Source organism: Pongo abelii, chromosome 20 (genome assembly GCF_028885655.2).
Source record: "Pongo abelii isolate AG06213 chromosome 20, NHGRI_mPonAbe1-v2.0_pri, whole genome shotgun sequence".
In the NCBI taxonomy this organism is placed as follows: Eukaryota; Metazoa; Chordata; class Mammalia; order Primates; family Hominidae; genus Pongo; species Pongo abelii.
Genome location: NC_072005.2, coordinates 9,106,691 through 9,124,720, shown reverse-complemented (window position 1 = coordinate 9,124,720; position 18,030 = coordinate 9,106,691). Strand labels below are relative to the sequence as shown.

At 46.9% G+C, this 18,030-nt stretch overlaps 1 protein-coding gene across 1 annotated transcript; it reads right to left on the bottom strand.

The window, feature by feature from the left end:
• Positions 1–1,907: 1,907 nt before the first annotated feature.
• Positions 1,908–8,603, bottom strand: LOC100447281 (olfactory receptor 1M1). Its single transcript, XM_054541324.2, has 2 exons — positions 8,507–8,603; positions 1,908–4,320 (listed from the first exon to the last, which is right to left on the bottom strand). The coding sequence occupies exons 1-2, from the start codon at positions 8,533–8,535 to the stop codon at positions 3,366–3,368; spliced, it is 984 nt and encodes a 327-aa protein (XP_054397299.1). The 5' UTR covers positions 8,536–8,603; the 3' UTR covers positions 1,908–3,365.
• Positions 8,604–18,030: the final 9,427 nt, after the last annotated feature.

Sequence of the window (18,030 nt, the reverse complement as noted above, 5' to 3'; positions counted from 1 at the left end):
GGTGAGAATTTGGAATCAGAACAACTGGCTTTGAATCCCACCTGTGCTTTGTAAATAACCGTATAATTGTTGACACTTTATTTCACTGCTCCAAGCTCTATTTGCTCCTCTATAAAGTTAGCATTATCGGCCAAAAGTGGCTCACACCTGTAATCCCAGCACTTTGGGAGGCCGAGGCAGGTGGATCACCTGAGGTCAGGAGTTCGAGACCAGCCTGGGCAACATGGTGAAATGCCGTCTCTACTAAAAATACAAAAAAGTAGCCAGGCGTGGTGGCACACAGCTGTAATCCCAGCTACTTGGGAGGCTGAAGCAGGAGAATCAGTTGAACCGGGGAGGTAGAGGTTGCAATGAGCCGAGATGGCGTGACACTCCAGCCTGGGTGACACAGTGAAACTCCTTCTCAAAAAAAAATTTTTTAAGTTAGCATTATCGTATTTATTTACATATTTAGGAAGACTTCTATATCAGTGTTAGTGTTGCTGCAAAGAATACCTGAGTCTGGGTTATTTATTTATTTATTTATTTTGAGATAGAGTGTCGCTCTTGTCTCCCAGGCTGGAGTGCAGTGGCGCAGTCTCAGCTCACTGCAACCTCTGTCTCCTGGGTTCAAGCGATTCTCCTGCCTCAGCCTCTCCAGAAGCTGGGATTACAGGAGTGCGCCACCATGCCCAGCTAATTTTTGTATTTTTGGTAGAGACAGGGTTTCACCATGTAGGCCAGGCTGCTCTCGAGCTCCTGACCTCAAGTGATCTGTCTGCCTCGGCCTCCCAAAGTGCTGGGATTACAGGCGTGAGCCTCCGAGCCCGGCCTAGAGTCTGGGTAATTTATAAAGAAAAGAGGTTTATTTGGCTCACAGTTCTGCAGACTGTACAAGAAGGGTGGTGCCATCATTTACTTCTGGTGCAGACCTCAGGAAGCTTCCAATCATGGTGGAAAGGAACGGGGAGCTGGCGTGTCAAATGGTGAGAGAGGAAGAGAGAGAGGGGAGGAGTGCCAGGGTCTTGTGAAGTAGTAGAACAAGAACTTCCTCATTACTATGGGGAGGGCACTGAAGTCCTCATGATGATTCTGCCCCGATAACCAAACACCTCTGCCTAGGCCTCGCCTCCAATGCTGGGGATCACATTTCAACATAAGATCTGGAGGAGACAAACATCCACATTATATCAACTTGAGACACTTCGACTTTTTTATGTATGTATGTATTTATTTATTTATTTATTTATTTAGAGACAGTCTCATTCCATCCCCCAGGCTGAAGTGCAGTGGTGCCATCTCGGCCCACTGCAACCTCCGCCTCCCAGGTTCAAGTGATTCTCCTGCCTCAGCCTCCCAAGTAGCTGGGATTACAGGCACGCACCACCATGCCTGGCTAATTTTTGTATTTTTAATAGAGATGGGGTTTTGCCATGTTGGCCAGGCTGGTCTTGAACTCCTGACCTCAGGTGATCTGCCTGCCTTGGCCTCCAAAGTGCTGGGATTACGGGTGTAAGCCACCATACCCGGGACACTTCTACTTTATTAGTGACTCATATAAAGACAAGGGGTAAAAACAATGATTGGGCCAGGCGTGGTGGCTGACGTCTGTAATCCCAACATTTTAGGAGGCCAAGGCAGGTGGATCACCTGAGGTCAGGAGTTCAAGACCAGCCTGGCCAACATGGTGAAACCATGTCTCTACTAAAAATACAAAAAAACTAGCTGGGCGTGGTGGCACACACCTGTAGTCCCAGCTACTCGGGAGGCTGAGACAGGAGAATTGCATGAACCTGGGAGGTGAAGGTTGCAGTGAGCTGAGATCGTGCCATTGCACTCCAGCTTGGGCAACAAAGTGAGACTCCGTATTAAAAAAAAAAAAAAAAAAAAAAAGATCGGCCAGGTGTGGTGGCTGATACCTGTAATCCCAGCATTTTGAGAGGCTGAGGTGGGAGGATGGCTTGAGCCCAGGAGTTTGAGAGCAGCCTGGACAACATAGTGAGACCCCGTCTCTACTAAAAATATATAAAAATAAAAATAAATTAGCCAGGCATAGTGCTGCTTGCCTCTGGTCCCAACTACTTGGGAGGCTGAGGTGGGAGGATTGCTTGAGCCCAGGAGGTCAAGACCGCAGTGAGCTCTATAATCACGCCGCTGCACTCCAGCCCAGGCAACAGAGCCCAGAATGATTATCTTTCCTAACAGAGTTTGGAGACAGAGTAGGTCCAGCCACAGAACCACATGGCAGCATTTCACTCCTTCACGTGTTGACATCTTCCTAAGACTCCTGCCCTAATGGTCACTGTGTTATTTGGCCAGGGCTGGTTATAACAAAACACTGCGGACTGGGTGGCTAAATAAGCAAAGTGGATTGTCTCATGGTTCTGAAGGTCAGAAGCCCAAGATCGACGTGCTGTTGGGATTGGTTTTTGGTGAAGTCTTTCTTCCGTGGCAGATAGACCCCCTTTCACTGTGTCCTCAAATGGCCTTTCCAGCCAGGCGTGGTGGCTCACGCCTGTAATCCCAGCACTTTGGGAGGCCAAGGTGGGTGGATCATTTGAGGTCAGGAGTTCGAGACCAGCCTGGCCCACATGGTAAAACCCTGTCTCCACTAAAAATACAAAAATTAGCCGGGTATGGTGATGGGTACCTGTAGTCCCAGCTACTCTGGAGGGTGAGGCAGGAGAATCGCTTGAACCCGGAGGCGGAGGTTGCAGTGAGCAGAGATCATGCCATTGCACTCCAGCCTGGGTGACAGAATGAGACTCTGCCTCAAAAACAAAAAAGAAAACAAAAAGAAAAACAGTTACCAGACCAACCTGAGATTTCCCATGAAACTTCTGCAGGCTGGGTAGTATGGCAAAACCCTGTCTGTACAAAAAATACAAAAATTAGCCGAGCACAGTGGTACGTGCCTATGGTCCTAGCTACTTGGAAGGCTAAGGTGGGAGGATCGCTTGAGCCAGGGAGGTCAAGCCTGCAACGAGCCGTGATCATGCCACTGCACTCCAGCCTGGAACAAAAACAAAAACAAACAAAAAATTCAAAGTGAGGCTCGGCATGGTAGCTCACACCCGTAATCCTAGGACGTTAGGAGGCTGAGGGGGAAGTATTGCTTGAGCCCAGGAGTTCCAGACCAGCCTGGCCAAATTAGTGAGACCCTGTCTCTAGTAAAACAACGCAGAAACGAGAGAAGTTTGAAGCTGCAGTGAGCTATGATCACGCCACTGCACTCCAGCACGGGCAACATAGTGAGACCCCATCTCTAAATAATAATGATAATAAAATTCAAAGTGCCTACTCTTCAACTCATGCAATTCCAGATGTTAGCCCAAGACCCCCAGATGTATATATTCTACCCCCCAGAAGTTCTCGAGTCCTGGTGGTTAGGAAGATGAGGCGATCTTTCTGTTGACCAGCTTCCTGAGAGCCCCTTTCAGGTCTCTGTTCCTTAAGCTGTAGATGAAGGGGTTCAGCATGGGGGTGACTGCTGTGTACATCACCGCAGAAGCTTTCTCCTTCACAGCGGTGCGGACCGAGGAGGGACACAGATAGACACCAATGGTGGTCCCATAGAAGAGAGCAACCACAGACAGGTGGGAGCTGCAGGTGGAGAAGGCTTTCTTTCTGCCGCCTGCAGAGGGGACCTTCATGATGGCCTCAAGGATGCGAGCATAGGAGGACAGGATGCAGACAAAGGGCGTGGCTATCACCATCCCTGCCACAATGAGGATGAAGATCCTATTCACAGAGGCGTCTGTGCACGAAAGTCGGAGGATGGGAGTGAGGTCGCAGAAGTAGTGAGGCACCTCGTGGCTGCCACAGAAAATGAGACGGGCCATCAGGAGGATGTGAGTGAGTGAGATGAAGCAGGAAAACACCCAGGGGGCGCCGACCAGCAGGCCACAGAGGCGTGGGCTCATGATCTTGGCGTAGTGCAACGGGTGGCAGATGGCCACAAACCGGTCATAAGCCATCACGGCGATTAAGACGCTGTCCACAATGCCAAAGAAATGAAAGAAGTACATCTGGATCAGGCAGCAGGGATAAGAGATGGCCCTGCTCCCGGTTTGAAGGCTCACCAGCATCTTGGGGATGGTGTTGGTGGCCAGACAGAAATCAACCAGGGACAGGTTGGCCAGGAAGAAGTACATGGGGGTGTAGAGGTGGGAGTCTATGCTGATGACCAGGATGATGAGCAGGTTCCCCACGACCGTGACCAGGTACATGCAGAAGAACAGGGAAAAGAGAAACGTCTCCTGCTCCAGCTTTTCTGAGAGTCCCAGGAGGATGAATTGAGATGCACTGGTTTGGTTTGTTGGTTCCATGGGTGTGATTCCTCTGGAAGTACGGAAAGGGGAGATTATAGGAATGAAGGGAGATGGTTTTGGAAAGTTAGATGAGATCACATCCCAGTTCTCATCTGGGCTAATTATGACACCATATATATATATACACATATATGTATATATATATATGTGTATATATGTGTATATATATGTGTGTATATATATAGAATATATATGTGTGTATATATATAGAATATATATGTGTGTATATATATATATATAGAGAGAGAGAGAGAATATATGTAAATATATTCCACACATGTATGGTGTTGTAACTTTAGAGACCCTGTCTCTAAAATAGAAATATTATATATATTATTACATATTTTATATATATACATATATATATATTTTTTTGAGACAGAGTCTTGCTTTGTCACCCAGGTTGCAGTGCAGTGGTGCAATCTCTGCTCACTGCAATCTCCACCTCCCGGGTTCAAGTGATTCTCCTGCCTCAGCCTCCTGAGTAGCTGGGACTACAGGTGCCCACCACCATGCCCGGCTAATTTTTTGTATTTTTAGTAGAAACGGGGTCTCACCATATTGGCCAGGCTGGTCTCGAACTCCTGACCTCGTGATCCGCCCACCTTGGCCTCCCAAAATGCTGGGATTACAAGTGTGAGCCACTGCGCCAGGCTAAAGATATTATTTTTTAGAGACAGGGTCTTGCTGTGTCACCCAGGAGGGAGTGCAGTGGTACAATCATAGCTCATTGCAACCTTGAACTCGTGGGCTCAAGCCATCCTCCTGCCACATCCTTTCTAGTAGCGGGGTCTACAGGCACACACCACCAAGCCTGGCTTATTTATCTTTTTTTGTGTGTGATGGAGACGGGGTCTTGCTATGTTGTCCAGGCTGGTCTTGAATTCCTGAGCTCAAGTGATCCTCCCATCTAGGCCTTCCAAAGCGCTGCAGTTGCAGGTGTGAGCTACCACACTTGGCCTGACAACAGCTTATATATAAGTTGCACCTTAAACCATGGATGAAGTATTTATAGCAACTCTTCTTCTTTTTTTATTAATTAAAAAATGTTAGGGCCGGGCACAATGGGTCCCATCTGTAATCCCAGCACTTTGGGAGGCCAAGGCAGGCAGACTGCTTGAATGCAAGTGTTCAAGAGCAGCCTGAGCAACATGGCAAAACCCCATCTCTACAAAAAAAAAAAAAAAAAAAAAAATAGCCAGGTGTGATGGTGGATTCCTATAGTCCCAAGTACTCAGGAGGCTGAGGTGGGAAGATTGCTTGACCCTTGGAGCAGAGGTTGCAGTGAGCCAAGATCATGCCACGGTACTCCAGCCTGGTGACAGAGCAAGACTCCGTCTCAATAACAACAACAACAATAATAATAATAGGGTTATACAAAGCATTCTTTCCCTCTTTTCTTTCTTCCTGACATGGCAAACTCAACATATAAAAAAAAAAAGTCTATTTTCTCCCAGAGCCAGTATGTCCATGAATGGAATCACCATCCTTCCAGATACCTGTGTTTGAAATTTTCAGTCTTCCTCCCTTTCTACCTCCACCACCAAAGCCCATCCATCAATGAGTGTTACATCCTCTACAAGTCGAACTTCCTTCCTTTGTTTTTTTTTTTTTTACCTTTTGATACAGGGTCTTGCTCTGTTGCCTATGCTGGAGTGCAGTGGCACGATCTTGGCTCACTGTAATCTCTGCTTCCCAGGCTCAAGCAATTCTCCTGCCTCACCCTCCTGAGTAGCTAGGATTACAGGAGCACGCCATCATGCCCAGCTCACTTTTGTATCTTTAGTAGAAATGGGGTTTAACCCAGCTGAGTGTCTGGACACTAAAATAAAATAGCAACATGCTCCTTAGTTCACGTCCAACAGCTTTATCCTTAGCATGTGTAGCAATTCTTGATTAATTGGAATGAAAATAAACAATAGCACCTGTGGTGCAAATACTAAAAAAAAAAAAAAAAAAAAAAAAAAAAAATGGGGTTTAACCTTGTTGGCCAGGCTGGTCTCGAACGCCTGACATCAGGTGATCTGTCCCCACTTGGCCTCCCAAAGTGCTGGGATTACGGGTGTAAGCCATTGCTCCCGGCCTGAACTTTCTATTTTTTATTTTATTTATTTATGTTTTTGAGATGGAGTCTCGCTCTGTCACCCAGGCTGGAGTGCAGTGGCACGATCTCGGCTCACTGCAAGCTCCACCTCCCAGGTTCACGCCATTCTCCTGCCTCAGACTCCCTAGTAGCTGGGACTACAGGCGCCCGCCACCACGCCTGGCTAATTTTTTGTACTTTTTAGTAGAGACGGGGTTTCACCATGTTAGCCAGGATGGTCTCGATCTCCTGACCTCGTGGTCCGCCCGCCTTGGCCTCCCAAAGTGCTGGGATTACAGGCATGAGCCACCGTGCCTGTCCTGAACTTTTTATTTTTATAGTCATTTCCAGTCATCTCCTCTTCCAGACACCCTAAATGAAAGGCTCTTATTAATTCTGAGTTGCCAAGTTCACTAATCTTTAGCTAGCCTCATGCATCCAATTATCTTCCTTTGAAACAATCCTGAAGTCGGCTGGGCGCGGTGGCTCATGCCTGTCATCCTAACACTTTGGGAGGCCGAGGCAGGCAGATCACATGAGGTCGGGAGTTCGAGTCCAGCCTGACCAACATGGAGAAACCCTGTCTCTACTAAAAATACAAAATTAGCTGTGCATAGTGGCACATGCCTGTAATCCCAGCTACTCGGGAGGCTGAGGCAGGAGAATTGCTTGGAGGCAGGAGAATTGCTTGAACCCAGGAGGCAGAGGTTGCAGTGAGCCCAGATTGCACCATTGCACTCCCGCCTGGGCAACAAGAGCGAAACTCCATCTCAAAAAAAAGAAACAATCCTGAAGTCACTAAATTAATCTTCCTGCATTACAGTTCTGATCATGTCACTTTTATATTTTTATTTTTTATTTTTGTGATTTCTAATGAACACCTTGCACGTGTCACTTTTATTCACTTATGCATTCGTTCATTCATTCTGTAAAAAATTATTGGTAATTGCAATGTACAGTGACAGGATCCGGGCTGAGTTGTGGGGACAGATATATGAAAATACACAGACCCTGTCCTCAAGACATTTGAAATCAGAAATTGTTTGTCTTTGTTCATTTTTGTGACCAGCATCTTGTCTGGGATACAGAAGGCATAAACATAATTGTTCCATACACGCATGAATCAGTGATGATTATCCTGTATTGCCAGGCACTGATCAAAGGTCTCTGCTAATTTGCTACGCATGACAACAGAATGATGTTAGTGCTGTTTCATGCAGGAAGAAATGGAAGCACAGAAGATTAATAAAATCAAATGGGGTTTAACTGAGAGCAGGTGGCTGGATTAGCCCAAACATTCTAAACTTAGAGCATGTACTCTTAATCTCTGTAATTCATGAAGCACGCATGGATTCATGAATTCACAGTTTAGTGAGGGAGACGAACTCCAGGCAGCATTTATCAGATTATGAGGAGCTTGCATTAATAAAGAATCACACCCCACACACACACCACCCCTGGATTGTAAGAGCACTCCGAAAACTGTTGAGGCAGCCAGGGATTTTTGGAAAATGTGTTGGCATTAGGCAGGGCACGGTGGCTCACACCTGTAATCCCAGCACTTTGGGAGGCTGAGGCAGGTGAATTGCCTGAGGTCAGGAGTTCGAGAACAGGCTGGCCGACATGGCGAAACCCCGTCTCTACTAAAAATACAAAAAATTAGCCGGGCGTAGTGGTGGGCGCCTGTAATCCTGGCTACTTGGGAGGCTAAGGCAGGAGAATCGCTTAAACCCAGGAGGCGGAGGTTGCAGTGAGCTGAGATTGTGCCATTGCACTCCAGCCTGGGCAACAAGAGCAAAACTCCGTCTTGGGGGAAAAAAGTGTTCAAAAAAATCAGCCGGGTGTGGTGGCACATGCCTGTAGTCCCAGCTACTCTAGAGGCTGAGGCAGGAGGTTTGCTTAAGCCCAGGAGGCAGAAGCTGCAGTGAGCTGTGATTGTGCCACTGCACTCCAGCCTGGATAACAGAGCAAGATTCTGTCTCTAAAATAAATAAATCAGTAAATCAATAAATAATAAAAAAGAATCTTCCAGTGTATCTGAGATCATTGAGCTTGGCCATCATTAATTTTACCAACATTTGTTCAGTCTCTCTCTCTCTCTCAGCTCACTCACTGGGCTATCTTTCCTCTTCTTGACACCATCACCCAGGCATGAGTTAAACTGGCTCAGTGTCCTCCCAGCAGGTACTAGATGATGAAGTTAGATGTTTGGGCCAGCAGATGCTACACAGAAATACTGGGAAGTTGTCCTCCTGGTCCAAAGAAGAAAAGCTAGGGTGGGGGATAAGTTGTAGGAACTGAGGGAATATTTATAATTTCTGGGCCAATAAGAAGTCAATTCCCCAAGCTCCTTGTTACACAAATTGTCCAATTTCTTCTCTAGTCCCTGAATAGTTCTGTTTCCTATGGGGGCTGGGACGTGGCAGTAAGAACCATTTTATGTCTTCATGAGGCAACTCAGGGGTAAGTTGCATGATTCCTAACTTTCTCTGCACTCTCTCTTCCAGGAACAAACTCTCCTTGTCTTCTAAACTCAGCCTTTCCAATGCCTAGGACTTCTTATATCAGAAGGTTCCATTCTTATTGGAAGCCAGTGTTCCTCATCACTTAAAGAACTAAGAAATGGCCGGGTGCGGTGGTTCATGCCTGTAATCCCAGCACTTTGGGAGGCTGAGGCAGGCGGATCATGAGGTCAAGACATTGAGACCATCCTGGCCAACATGGTGAAACCCTGTCTCTACTAAAAATACAAAAATTAGTTGGCATGGTGGTGCATACCTGTAGTCCCAGCTACTCGGGAGGCTGAGGCAGGAGAATCGCTTGAATCGGGGAGGCAGAGACTGTGGTGAGCCATGATTGCACCATTGTACTCCAGCCTGGGCAACAAGAGCGAAACTCCATCTCAAAAAAAAAGGAAAGAAAAGAAAAGAACTAAGAAACACTCCAAACATTTTCCCACGTCCACCCAGTGATCTGTCACCAAGACCCAGGGCTGCCTGCTTTCATCACTCAACCTCAACAGAACAACTCTCTATAAAGGGATCATGGCTTTCATTCAGTTCTGCAAAAGGAGAAACTAGAATCTACCCTAATGGATGTACATGGAGAGAGTGGTTGGCTGACTAAGTCTGCAGCCAGATTCTCACTGAGTATTGGGATCATGGTGGCATTACTGGGAATATTCAGGAATTTGGTTTTATAAAGTCATGCCCAGATTATTGGGTTGTGTCTACTCGGTAAACACTCATGAAACTGATGGATACATGAAGGCTCAGTTTTTCAAAGCCTTTAGCTATGTAAATACCCAAATACAGACAAAGTAAAGAGCAAAGTACTAGGTTGGGCCATATGCAATTGTCAATATTCTACCATTTTTGATCAACAAAATTGGCATTTTTTTTTTGGTATGCCTCAGCTTCATATAATGAAATCCTGTGTGCCCAATCACTCAGCTTCCACAACTACCAAGTCAAGCCTCTGTTGAATCTGTGTCCTACCTGCTTTGACCTCTCTCTTCCCAGAGATAATTTCAGAGCAAATTCCATATATATAATGATTTTGGTATGTCTTTAAAAAACAAAAAGCTCTTTTTGAAAGCATAGCCACAATACCATTATTATCATTATTTTGAGATGGAGTCTCGCTCTGTGATCCAGGCTGGAGTGGAATGGTGCAATCTTGGCTCACCGCAACCTCCGCTTCCCGGGTTCAAGCGATTCTCCTGCCTCAGCCTCCTGAGTAGGGATGCTCCCAAGTTGTATTTTTAGTAGAGACAGGATTTCACCGTGTTGGCCAGGCTAGTCTTGGACTCCTGACCTCAAGCTATCCACCCACCTCAGCCTCCCAAAGTGCTGGGATTACAGATGTGAGCCACTGCGCCTAGCAATTATTTTGATTCAAAATATTAATGATAATTATATAACATTTTCAAATAGCCAATTATTATTCAAATTACCCAAATTGCCTCATACATTTTTAGTTTTTTACATCAGAATTCATATAATGTCCATAGATTGCAATTGGTTGATTACTGTTTTAAGTCCTTTTAATCTATAGGTTTTTCTGTTTTCCTTTCTTATTTTTGAACAGGGTCTCATTCTGTCACCCAGGTTGGAGTGCAGTGGTCTGGTCATAACCCACTGCAGCCTCCAATTCCTAGGCTTACGTAATCCTCCCTCTTCAGCCTCCTGAGTAACTGGGACTACAGGTGTGTGCCATCAATCCTGGCTAATTTTTAAAAAATTTTTAATGTTTTATAGAGATGGGGTCTCACTATGTTTCCTAGGCTGGTCTCAAATTCTTGGCCTCAAGGGATTCTCCTGCCTCAGCCTCCTAAATTTTTAGAAATTTGGTTTTATGGGGCCATGCCCAGATTATTGGGTAATGTGCTCACTCAATAAACACTCATGAAATAAAAACCTTTCATGATTAAAAATTCTGAAGTGCTGAAATTACAGGTGTCAGCTGCCACATCCAGCCAAGAGCTCTTGTTTCTCTTTTACCTATTACTTCTTTAATGCTTTTCCTTTATTTATGTAGATCTGAGTTTCTGACCTATATTATATTTCTTCTCTATAAATTACTTCTTTTAACATTTTTTTTCTTTGAGACAGAGTTTCACTCTTGTCGCCCAGGCTGGAGTGCAATGGCATGATCTTGGCTCACTGCAACCTCTGCCTACTGGGTTCAAGCAATTCACGTGCCTCAGCCTCCTAGGTAGCTAGGATTACCTGTGTATGCCACCACACGCAGCTGATTTTTTTGTATTTTTAGTAGAGACAGGATTTGACTATGTTGGAGAGTCTGGTCTTGAACTCCTGGCCTCTAGTGATTCGCCCATCTACCATAGTGCTGGGTTTACAGGCATGAGCCACCACACACAGTCCTGAAGCAGTTTTTCAGGTTAACTTTAGAATGCCTTTGGCCAAGAGGAGGGGTCCATTCAGATGGATGGGGGTGGTTATTTTTGGCTTACAAGCACTTGCTGGGTTTGTTTGGAGAGTCAATAGTTGACAGTAGCATCAATATTAATGGTTATATTACTTTTTTATTTTTTTGAGATGGAGTTTCACTCTTGTTGCCCAGGCTGGAGTGCAACGGCATGATCTCAGCTCAGTGCAACCTCTGCCTCCTGGGTTCAAGCGATCCTCCTGTCTCTGCCTCCCAAGTAGCTGGAATTACAGGCACCCGCCACCATGCCCAGCTAATTTTTGTATTTTCAGTAGAGACGGTGTTTCGCCATGTTGGCCAGGCTGCTCTCAAACTCCTGACCTCAAGTGATCCGCCCGCCTTGGCCTCCCAAAGTGCTGGGATTACAGCCGTGAGCCACCACGTCCAGCCTAAAATTTTTTAATTAATAAAAAAAGAAGAAGATGAGTTGCTATAAACATTTCATCCATGGTTTAAGGTGCAACCTATATATAAGCTGTTGTCAGGCCAAGTGTGGTGGCTCACACCTGCAATCGCAGCGCTTTGGAAGTCCCAGATGGGAGGATCACTTGAGCCCAGGAGTTCAAGGCCAGCCTGGACAACATAGCAAAACCCTGTCTCCACCCCCAAAAAAAGAAGATAAATAAGCCGGGCATGGTGATGTGTGACTGTAGACCCCGCTACTAGAGAGGCTGTGGCAGGAGGATGGCTTGAGTCCAGGAGTTCAGGGTTGCGATGAGCTATGATTGCACCACTGCACTCCATCCTGGGTGACAGAGCAAGATCTTGTCTCTGAAAAATAATATATATATTATAGCATATACAATATTTATATTTCAGAGACAGGGTCTCTAAAGTTAAAGGTTAAAATTAAAGGTTAGAGCTCATCTAACCTTGCAAAACCATCTCCCTGGCATTCCTATAACCTCCCCTTTCCATACTTCCAGAGGAATCACACCCATGGAACCAAGAAACCAAACCAGTGCATCTCAATTCATCCTCCTGGGACTCTCAGAAAAGCTGGAGCAAGAGACGCTTCTCTTTTCTCTGTTCCTCTGCATGTACCTGGTACAGTCCTGGGGAACCTGCTCATCATCCTGGCCATCAGCATAGACTCCCACCTCCACACCCCCATGTACTTCTTCCTGGCTAACCTGTCCCTGATTGATTTCTGTCTGGACGCCAACACCATCCCCAAGATGCTGGTGAGCCTTCAAACCGGGAGAAAGGCCATCTCTTATCCCTGATAATGCAAACATTCCTGGGTTCTCTATGGGGAAGCTGCGGCCCTCTGCCTGACCCCAAGGCACTGGGAAAGAAAGCCTTTCCTGACCCCAAGGTGTTACAGGAAAGGGGTCCCAATCCAAACCCCAAGAAAGGGCTCTCGGATCTCAGGCAAGTCCGTAAAGTGAAGACAAGTTTTTAGGAAAGTAAGGGAATAAAAGAATGGCTACTCCATAGACAGAGCAGCCCCAAGGGCTGCTGGTTGCCCATTTTTATGGTTATTTCTTGATGATATGCTAAACAAGGGGAGGATTATTCATGCCTCACCTTTTTTGAGCATCTGGGGTAACTTCCTGATGTCGCCATGGCATCTGTGAACTGTCATGGTGTTACCAGTAGAAGGTGTCCAGGTTCTTGGCATCCCAAACAAAGAATTGGACAAAACACAACAACAAAGCAAAAGCAAAAGCAGGCATGAGCCACAGTGCCCGGCCTCAAGCTGACATGATATTAAGCAGAATGGCTTTGAATAATCAAACCTCTGATTTATTTGTGTTACTTTTCTTCCAAGATAATTAAATTTGAATTTCTCAGGTGAACAAACAGACCTCCAGATGTGGCCCTGCTGTAGATTTCTATAAGTAGGTACATAGGTTGGAAAGACGAAGAAAATCTACTTTCTGGTGACTATTCTGGTGAATGAAACACAGAATTTGGCCGGGGATGGTGGCTCATGCCCGCAATCCCAGAACTTTGGGAGGCCAAGGCAGGTGGATCATTTGAGGTCGGGAATTCAAGACCAGACTGGCCAACATGGTAAAACCACATCTCTACTAAAATACAAAAATTAACTGGGTGTGGTGGCGGGCATCTGTAATCCCAGTTACTTGGGAGGCTGAGGCAAGAGAATCACTTGAACCCGGGAGTCGAAGGTTGCAGTGAGCTGAGATGGTGCCACCACACTCCAGCTTGGGTGACAGAGCAGGACTCTGGCAAAAAAAAAAAAAAAAAGAATGGCCAGGTGGCACGGTGGCTAACACCTGTAATCCCAGCACTTTGGGAGGCAGAGGCAGGTGGATCACCTGAGATCAGGAGTTTCAGACCAGCCTGGCCAACATGGCGAAACCCGGTCTCTACTAAAAATACAAAAATTAGCCAGGCGAGGTGGCGTGCACCTATAATCCCACTTACTTGGGAGGCTGAGGCAGGAGAATCGCTTGAACCCGGGAGGCGGAGGTTGCAGGGAGCCAAGATCCCACCACTGCACTCCAGCCTGGGCTACAGAGAGAGACTCCATTTCAAAAACAAAAACAAAAACAGAATTTAAGATAATTGGAAGGTGGGAGGATTGCTTGAACCCAAGTTCAAGGCTGTAGTGTGCAATGATTGTGCTTGTGAATAAACACTGTGCTCCAGGCTGGGCAACATAGCAAGACCCTTGTCTCAAAAAAAAAATTAAACTAAAAAAAAAAGTAAGCCTGGGTGCGATGGCTCATGCCTGTAATCCCAGCAGTTTGGGAGGCCGAGGCGGCTGGATCACGAGGTCAGGAGTTCAAGAGCAGCCTGGCCAAGATGGTGAAACCCTGTCTCTACTAAAAATACAAAAAAATTAGCCAGACATGCTGGCGCCCACCTGTAGTCCCAGCTACTTGGGAGGCTGAGGCAGGAGAATCGCTTGAACCTAGGAGGCAGAGGTTGCAGTGAGCCAAGATCATGTCACTGCACTCCAGCCTGGGCAACAGAGCGAGACTCCATCTCAAAAAATAAAATACACAAAAAATAAAATAGGCCAGGTGCAGTGGCTCACGCCTGTAATCCCAGCAGTTTGGTAGGCCGAGGCAGGTGGATCACCTGAGGTTGGGAGTTCGAGACCAGCCATGACCAACATGGGGAAACCCCATCTCTACCAAAAATACAAAATTAGCAGGGCATGGTAGTGCATGCTTATAGTCCCAGCTACTCAGGAGGCTGAGGCAGGAAAACTGCTTGAACCCGGGAGGCGGAGGTTGCGATGAGCCGAGATCATGCCATTGCGCTCCAGCCTGGGCAACAAGAGCAAAACTCCACCTCAAAAATAAATAAACAAATAAATAAATAAAAATAAAATAAGATGAGAGTTTGCCATGGAGAGTCCATGATTCTGGTCAGGGCCTTTTTGGAGTAACCAGAAACCATAGGAAAGTGAAACTACAGCTCTCTCCTTGCAAGTTCCCTACACCCTCCTGCCATAGGCACGCAGGTGATTACATGCTGATTGGCAGAAGGCTGGAATTGCCAGAGACTTGGGAAGTTGTTACAACCTGGAGGCTGCCAGAAATTTGGGAAAATCCCTCCCTCTGTATCCAGCTTGAGCTGAAGCATTTATTTAGACCCCTCCCTCCCCTGTGAAATGAGAAATGCCTCAGGTGCCAATAAATCTCCTAAGATTCTGTCAGCCTAACAAAAAGATCTCCAACTTGCTCTGTGTTAAGAGATAAAGGTTTCCTAAAGCGCTGGTTCTACAGGCATGAGCCACCGTGCCCAGCAGAGGTGGGTAGATTGCTTGAGCCCAGGAGGTTAAGACCAGCCTGGGCAACATAGTGAGACCCCTATCTCTACCAAAAAAAAAAAAAAAATTAGCCAGGCCTGGTGGCGCACACCTGTAGTCTCAGCTACCTGTGAGGGTGAGGAGGTAGGATCACCAGAGGCTGGGAGGTCCAGGCTGCAATGAGACATAATTGCACCACTGCACTCCAGCCTGGGTGACAGAGAAAGATGCTGTCTAAAATAATAATAATAATAAATTTAAGGCCAGGTGCGGTGGTTCACACCTGTAATCCCAGCACTTTGGGAGGCTGAGGCAGGCGGATCACCTGAGGTCAGGAGTTTGGGACCAGCCTGGCCAACATGGCAAAACCCCACCTCTACTAAAAATACAAAAATTCGCTGGGCGTGGTGGTGGGCGCCTGTTAATCCCAGCTACTCGGGAGGCTGAGGCAGGAGAATCGCTTGAACCCAGGAGGTGGAGGTTACAATGAGCCAAGATTATGCCATTGCACTCCAGCCTGGGCGACAGAGAGAGACTCCATCTCAAAAAACAACAACAAAAACCTAGACTTGGGTTACTGCAGTTTCCAATGGAGACACACGAGGGCAGAAGAAACACGCAGCGAGGACGTCTCAGGTGCTCCAGTCCCTTGGGCACTTTTCACAGACAGCATCTCCCGCCTAGCGCAGACATTTTGCTTAATCCTGGTACCTTTCCCCACCTGACCTCAGTGCCTTTGGCCACTGGGGAGCCAGAAGCCTACAGCCCAGGGGCTTCCCAAGTTAAGGCACACTGGGAAAGGGTTGAAAGTGGCCTTACGTTTTCCAAATTTCCCACCCCAGCCCCTGGGCTCGGTGAATCTCTTCCCACCTAACCCAGGACTGGGGCCATCTGGTTTCTGTTGTCCACAGAGAGATACTGAAGTTATGCAAGAAAAAGAGAGAGAGAAGACCGGACCTGGTGGTTCACGCCTGTAATCCCAGCACTTTGGGAGTCCGAGGCAGGTGGATCACCTGAAGGCAGGCGTTCAAGACCAGCCTGGCCAACATGACGAAACCCCGTCTCTACTAAAAATACAAAAATTAGTCCAGGCGCCCGGTGGCTCATACCTGTAATCCCAGCACTTTGGGAGGCCGAGGGGGGCAGTTCACGAGGTCAGGAGTTCGAGACGAGCCTGACCAACATGGTGAAACCCTGTCCCTACTAAAAATACAAAAATTAGCCGGGCATGGTGGTGCACGCCTGTAATCCCAGCTACTCGGCAGGCTGAGGCAGGAGAATCACTTGAATCTGGGAGGCGGAGGTTGCAGTGAGCCGAGATTACACCACTACACTCCAGCCTGGGCGACAGAGCGAGACTCCGCCTCAAAAAAAAAAAAAAAAAATTAGCCGGATATGGTGGTGTGTGACTGTAATGCCAGCTATTTGGGAGGCTGAGGCAGGAGAATTGCTTGAACCCGGGAGGTGGAGATTGTAGTGAGCCGAGATCACATTGCACTCCAGCCTGGGCGACAAAAGCAAAACTCTGTCTCAAAAAAAATAAAAAGAAAAAAGAAAAATGAAAGAGAGAGACAGAGAGAGAGCGACAAAGAGAGAGAGAGACAGAGACAGAGAGATACTGCAGTTATGCAAGAAAAAGAGAGAGGGAGTAAAAGAGACAGAGAGAGAGCTGTAGAGAGAGATACTGCAGTTATGCAAGAAAAAGAGAGAGAGAGGGAAAGGGAGACACACACACACAGAGACAGAGAGATACTGCAGTTATGCAAGTATAAGAGAGAGGGAGGGAAAGAGAGACAGAGAGACGCTGTGGCAGGCCAGGTCTCACTAACACAGGCCTCTCTTAACAACTGTTTCAGCACTGACTGCGTGGTTAAGTTAAATATTTAAAGATGATAGAGCCAGTGCCCTTAGACAAAGGCTGGAATGTAACAAAAGCACATCAAGAGTTTTGCCCAGGCCTTTCCTGGGCCTTGAAGCATGACAAGATAATGAAGGAATTCTTAATGGACTTGTTTAGGATTAAACAAGTTTTATTGGGAGTCTGAAGAAACTCCCCAGACTCTAAGATTTAGCAGGAGACAAGATAACGGTAACTACCCCTGGCACCTGGACCCATCTAGATTAAGTAAATTTACTGAGGCTCCAGAGGAAGGTCTTCAGGACTCAGACCTTAGTTGTAGATTAGGAGAAGTTAATTGGCCTGGTGCAGTGGCTCAAGCCTGTAATCCCAGCAGTTTGGGAGGCCAAGGCAGACAGATCACTTAAGGCCAGGAGTTCAAGACCAACTTGGCCAACACGGCGAAACCCCATCTCTACTAAAAATACAAAAATTAACCAGGCATGGTGGTGCACGCCTGTAATCCCAGCTACTTGGGAGGCTGAGGCAGGGGAATCACTTGAACCTGAGAGGTGGGGATTGCAGTGAGCCGAGATTGTGCCACTGTACTCCAGACTGGTTGACAGAGCAAGACTCTGTCTCAAAAAAAAAAAAAACAAAAACAAAAAAAATAAAAATTAAACTACAAGCCAGGCGCAGTGGCTCGCACCTGTAATCCCAGCACTTTGGTAGGCCGAGGTGGGGGGATCACCTGAGGTCAGGAGTTTGATACCAGCCTGGCCAACATGGTGAAACCCTGTCTCTACTAAAAGTACAATAGCTGGGCATGGTGGTGCACGCCTATATAATCCCAGCTACTCGGGAGGTTGAGGCAGAAGAATCACTTGAACCCAGGAGGCAGAGGTTGCGGTGAGCTGAGATAGTGCCCCTGCACTCCAGCCTGGGCAACAGAGTGAGACTCTGTCTCAAAAACAAATAAAACTACAGCAGCCACAAGCACTGATGGAGTCAAGTCTCAGGCACCCACAGGACAAGGTGGGTCTACTCATCTGCAGAGTGGGGACCAGGGCAGGACTGGGAGAAGAGAGCCAGGGTAAGGGGGAAGAAACAATATTGACAG

Excerpts from the sequence above, each read along its gene's own strand:
- LOC100447281 (XM_054541324.2), bottom strand. The coding sequence starts at position 8,535 with ATGGTGTCAAGAAGAGGAAAGATAGCCCA. Across the intron at positions 4,321-8,506 it reads AGAAGAGGAAAGATAGCCCA|AGGAATCACACCCATGGAAC; the intron begins GTGAGTGAGCTG and ends CCGTACTTCCAG.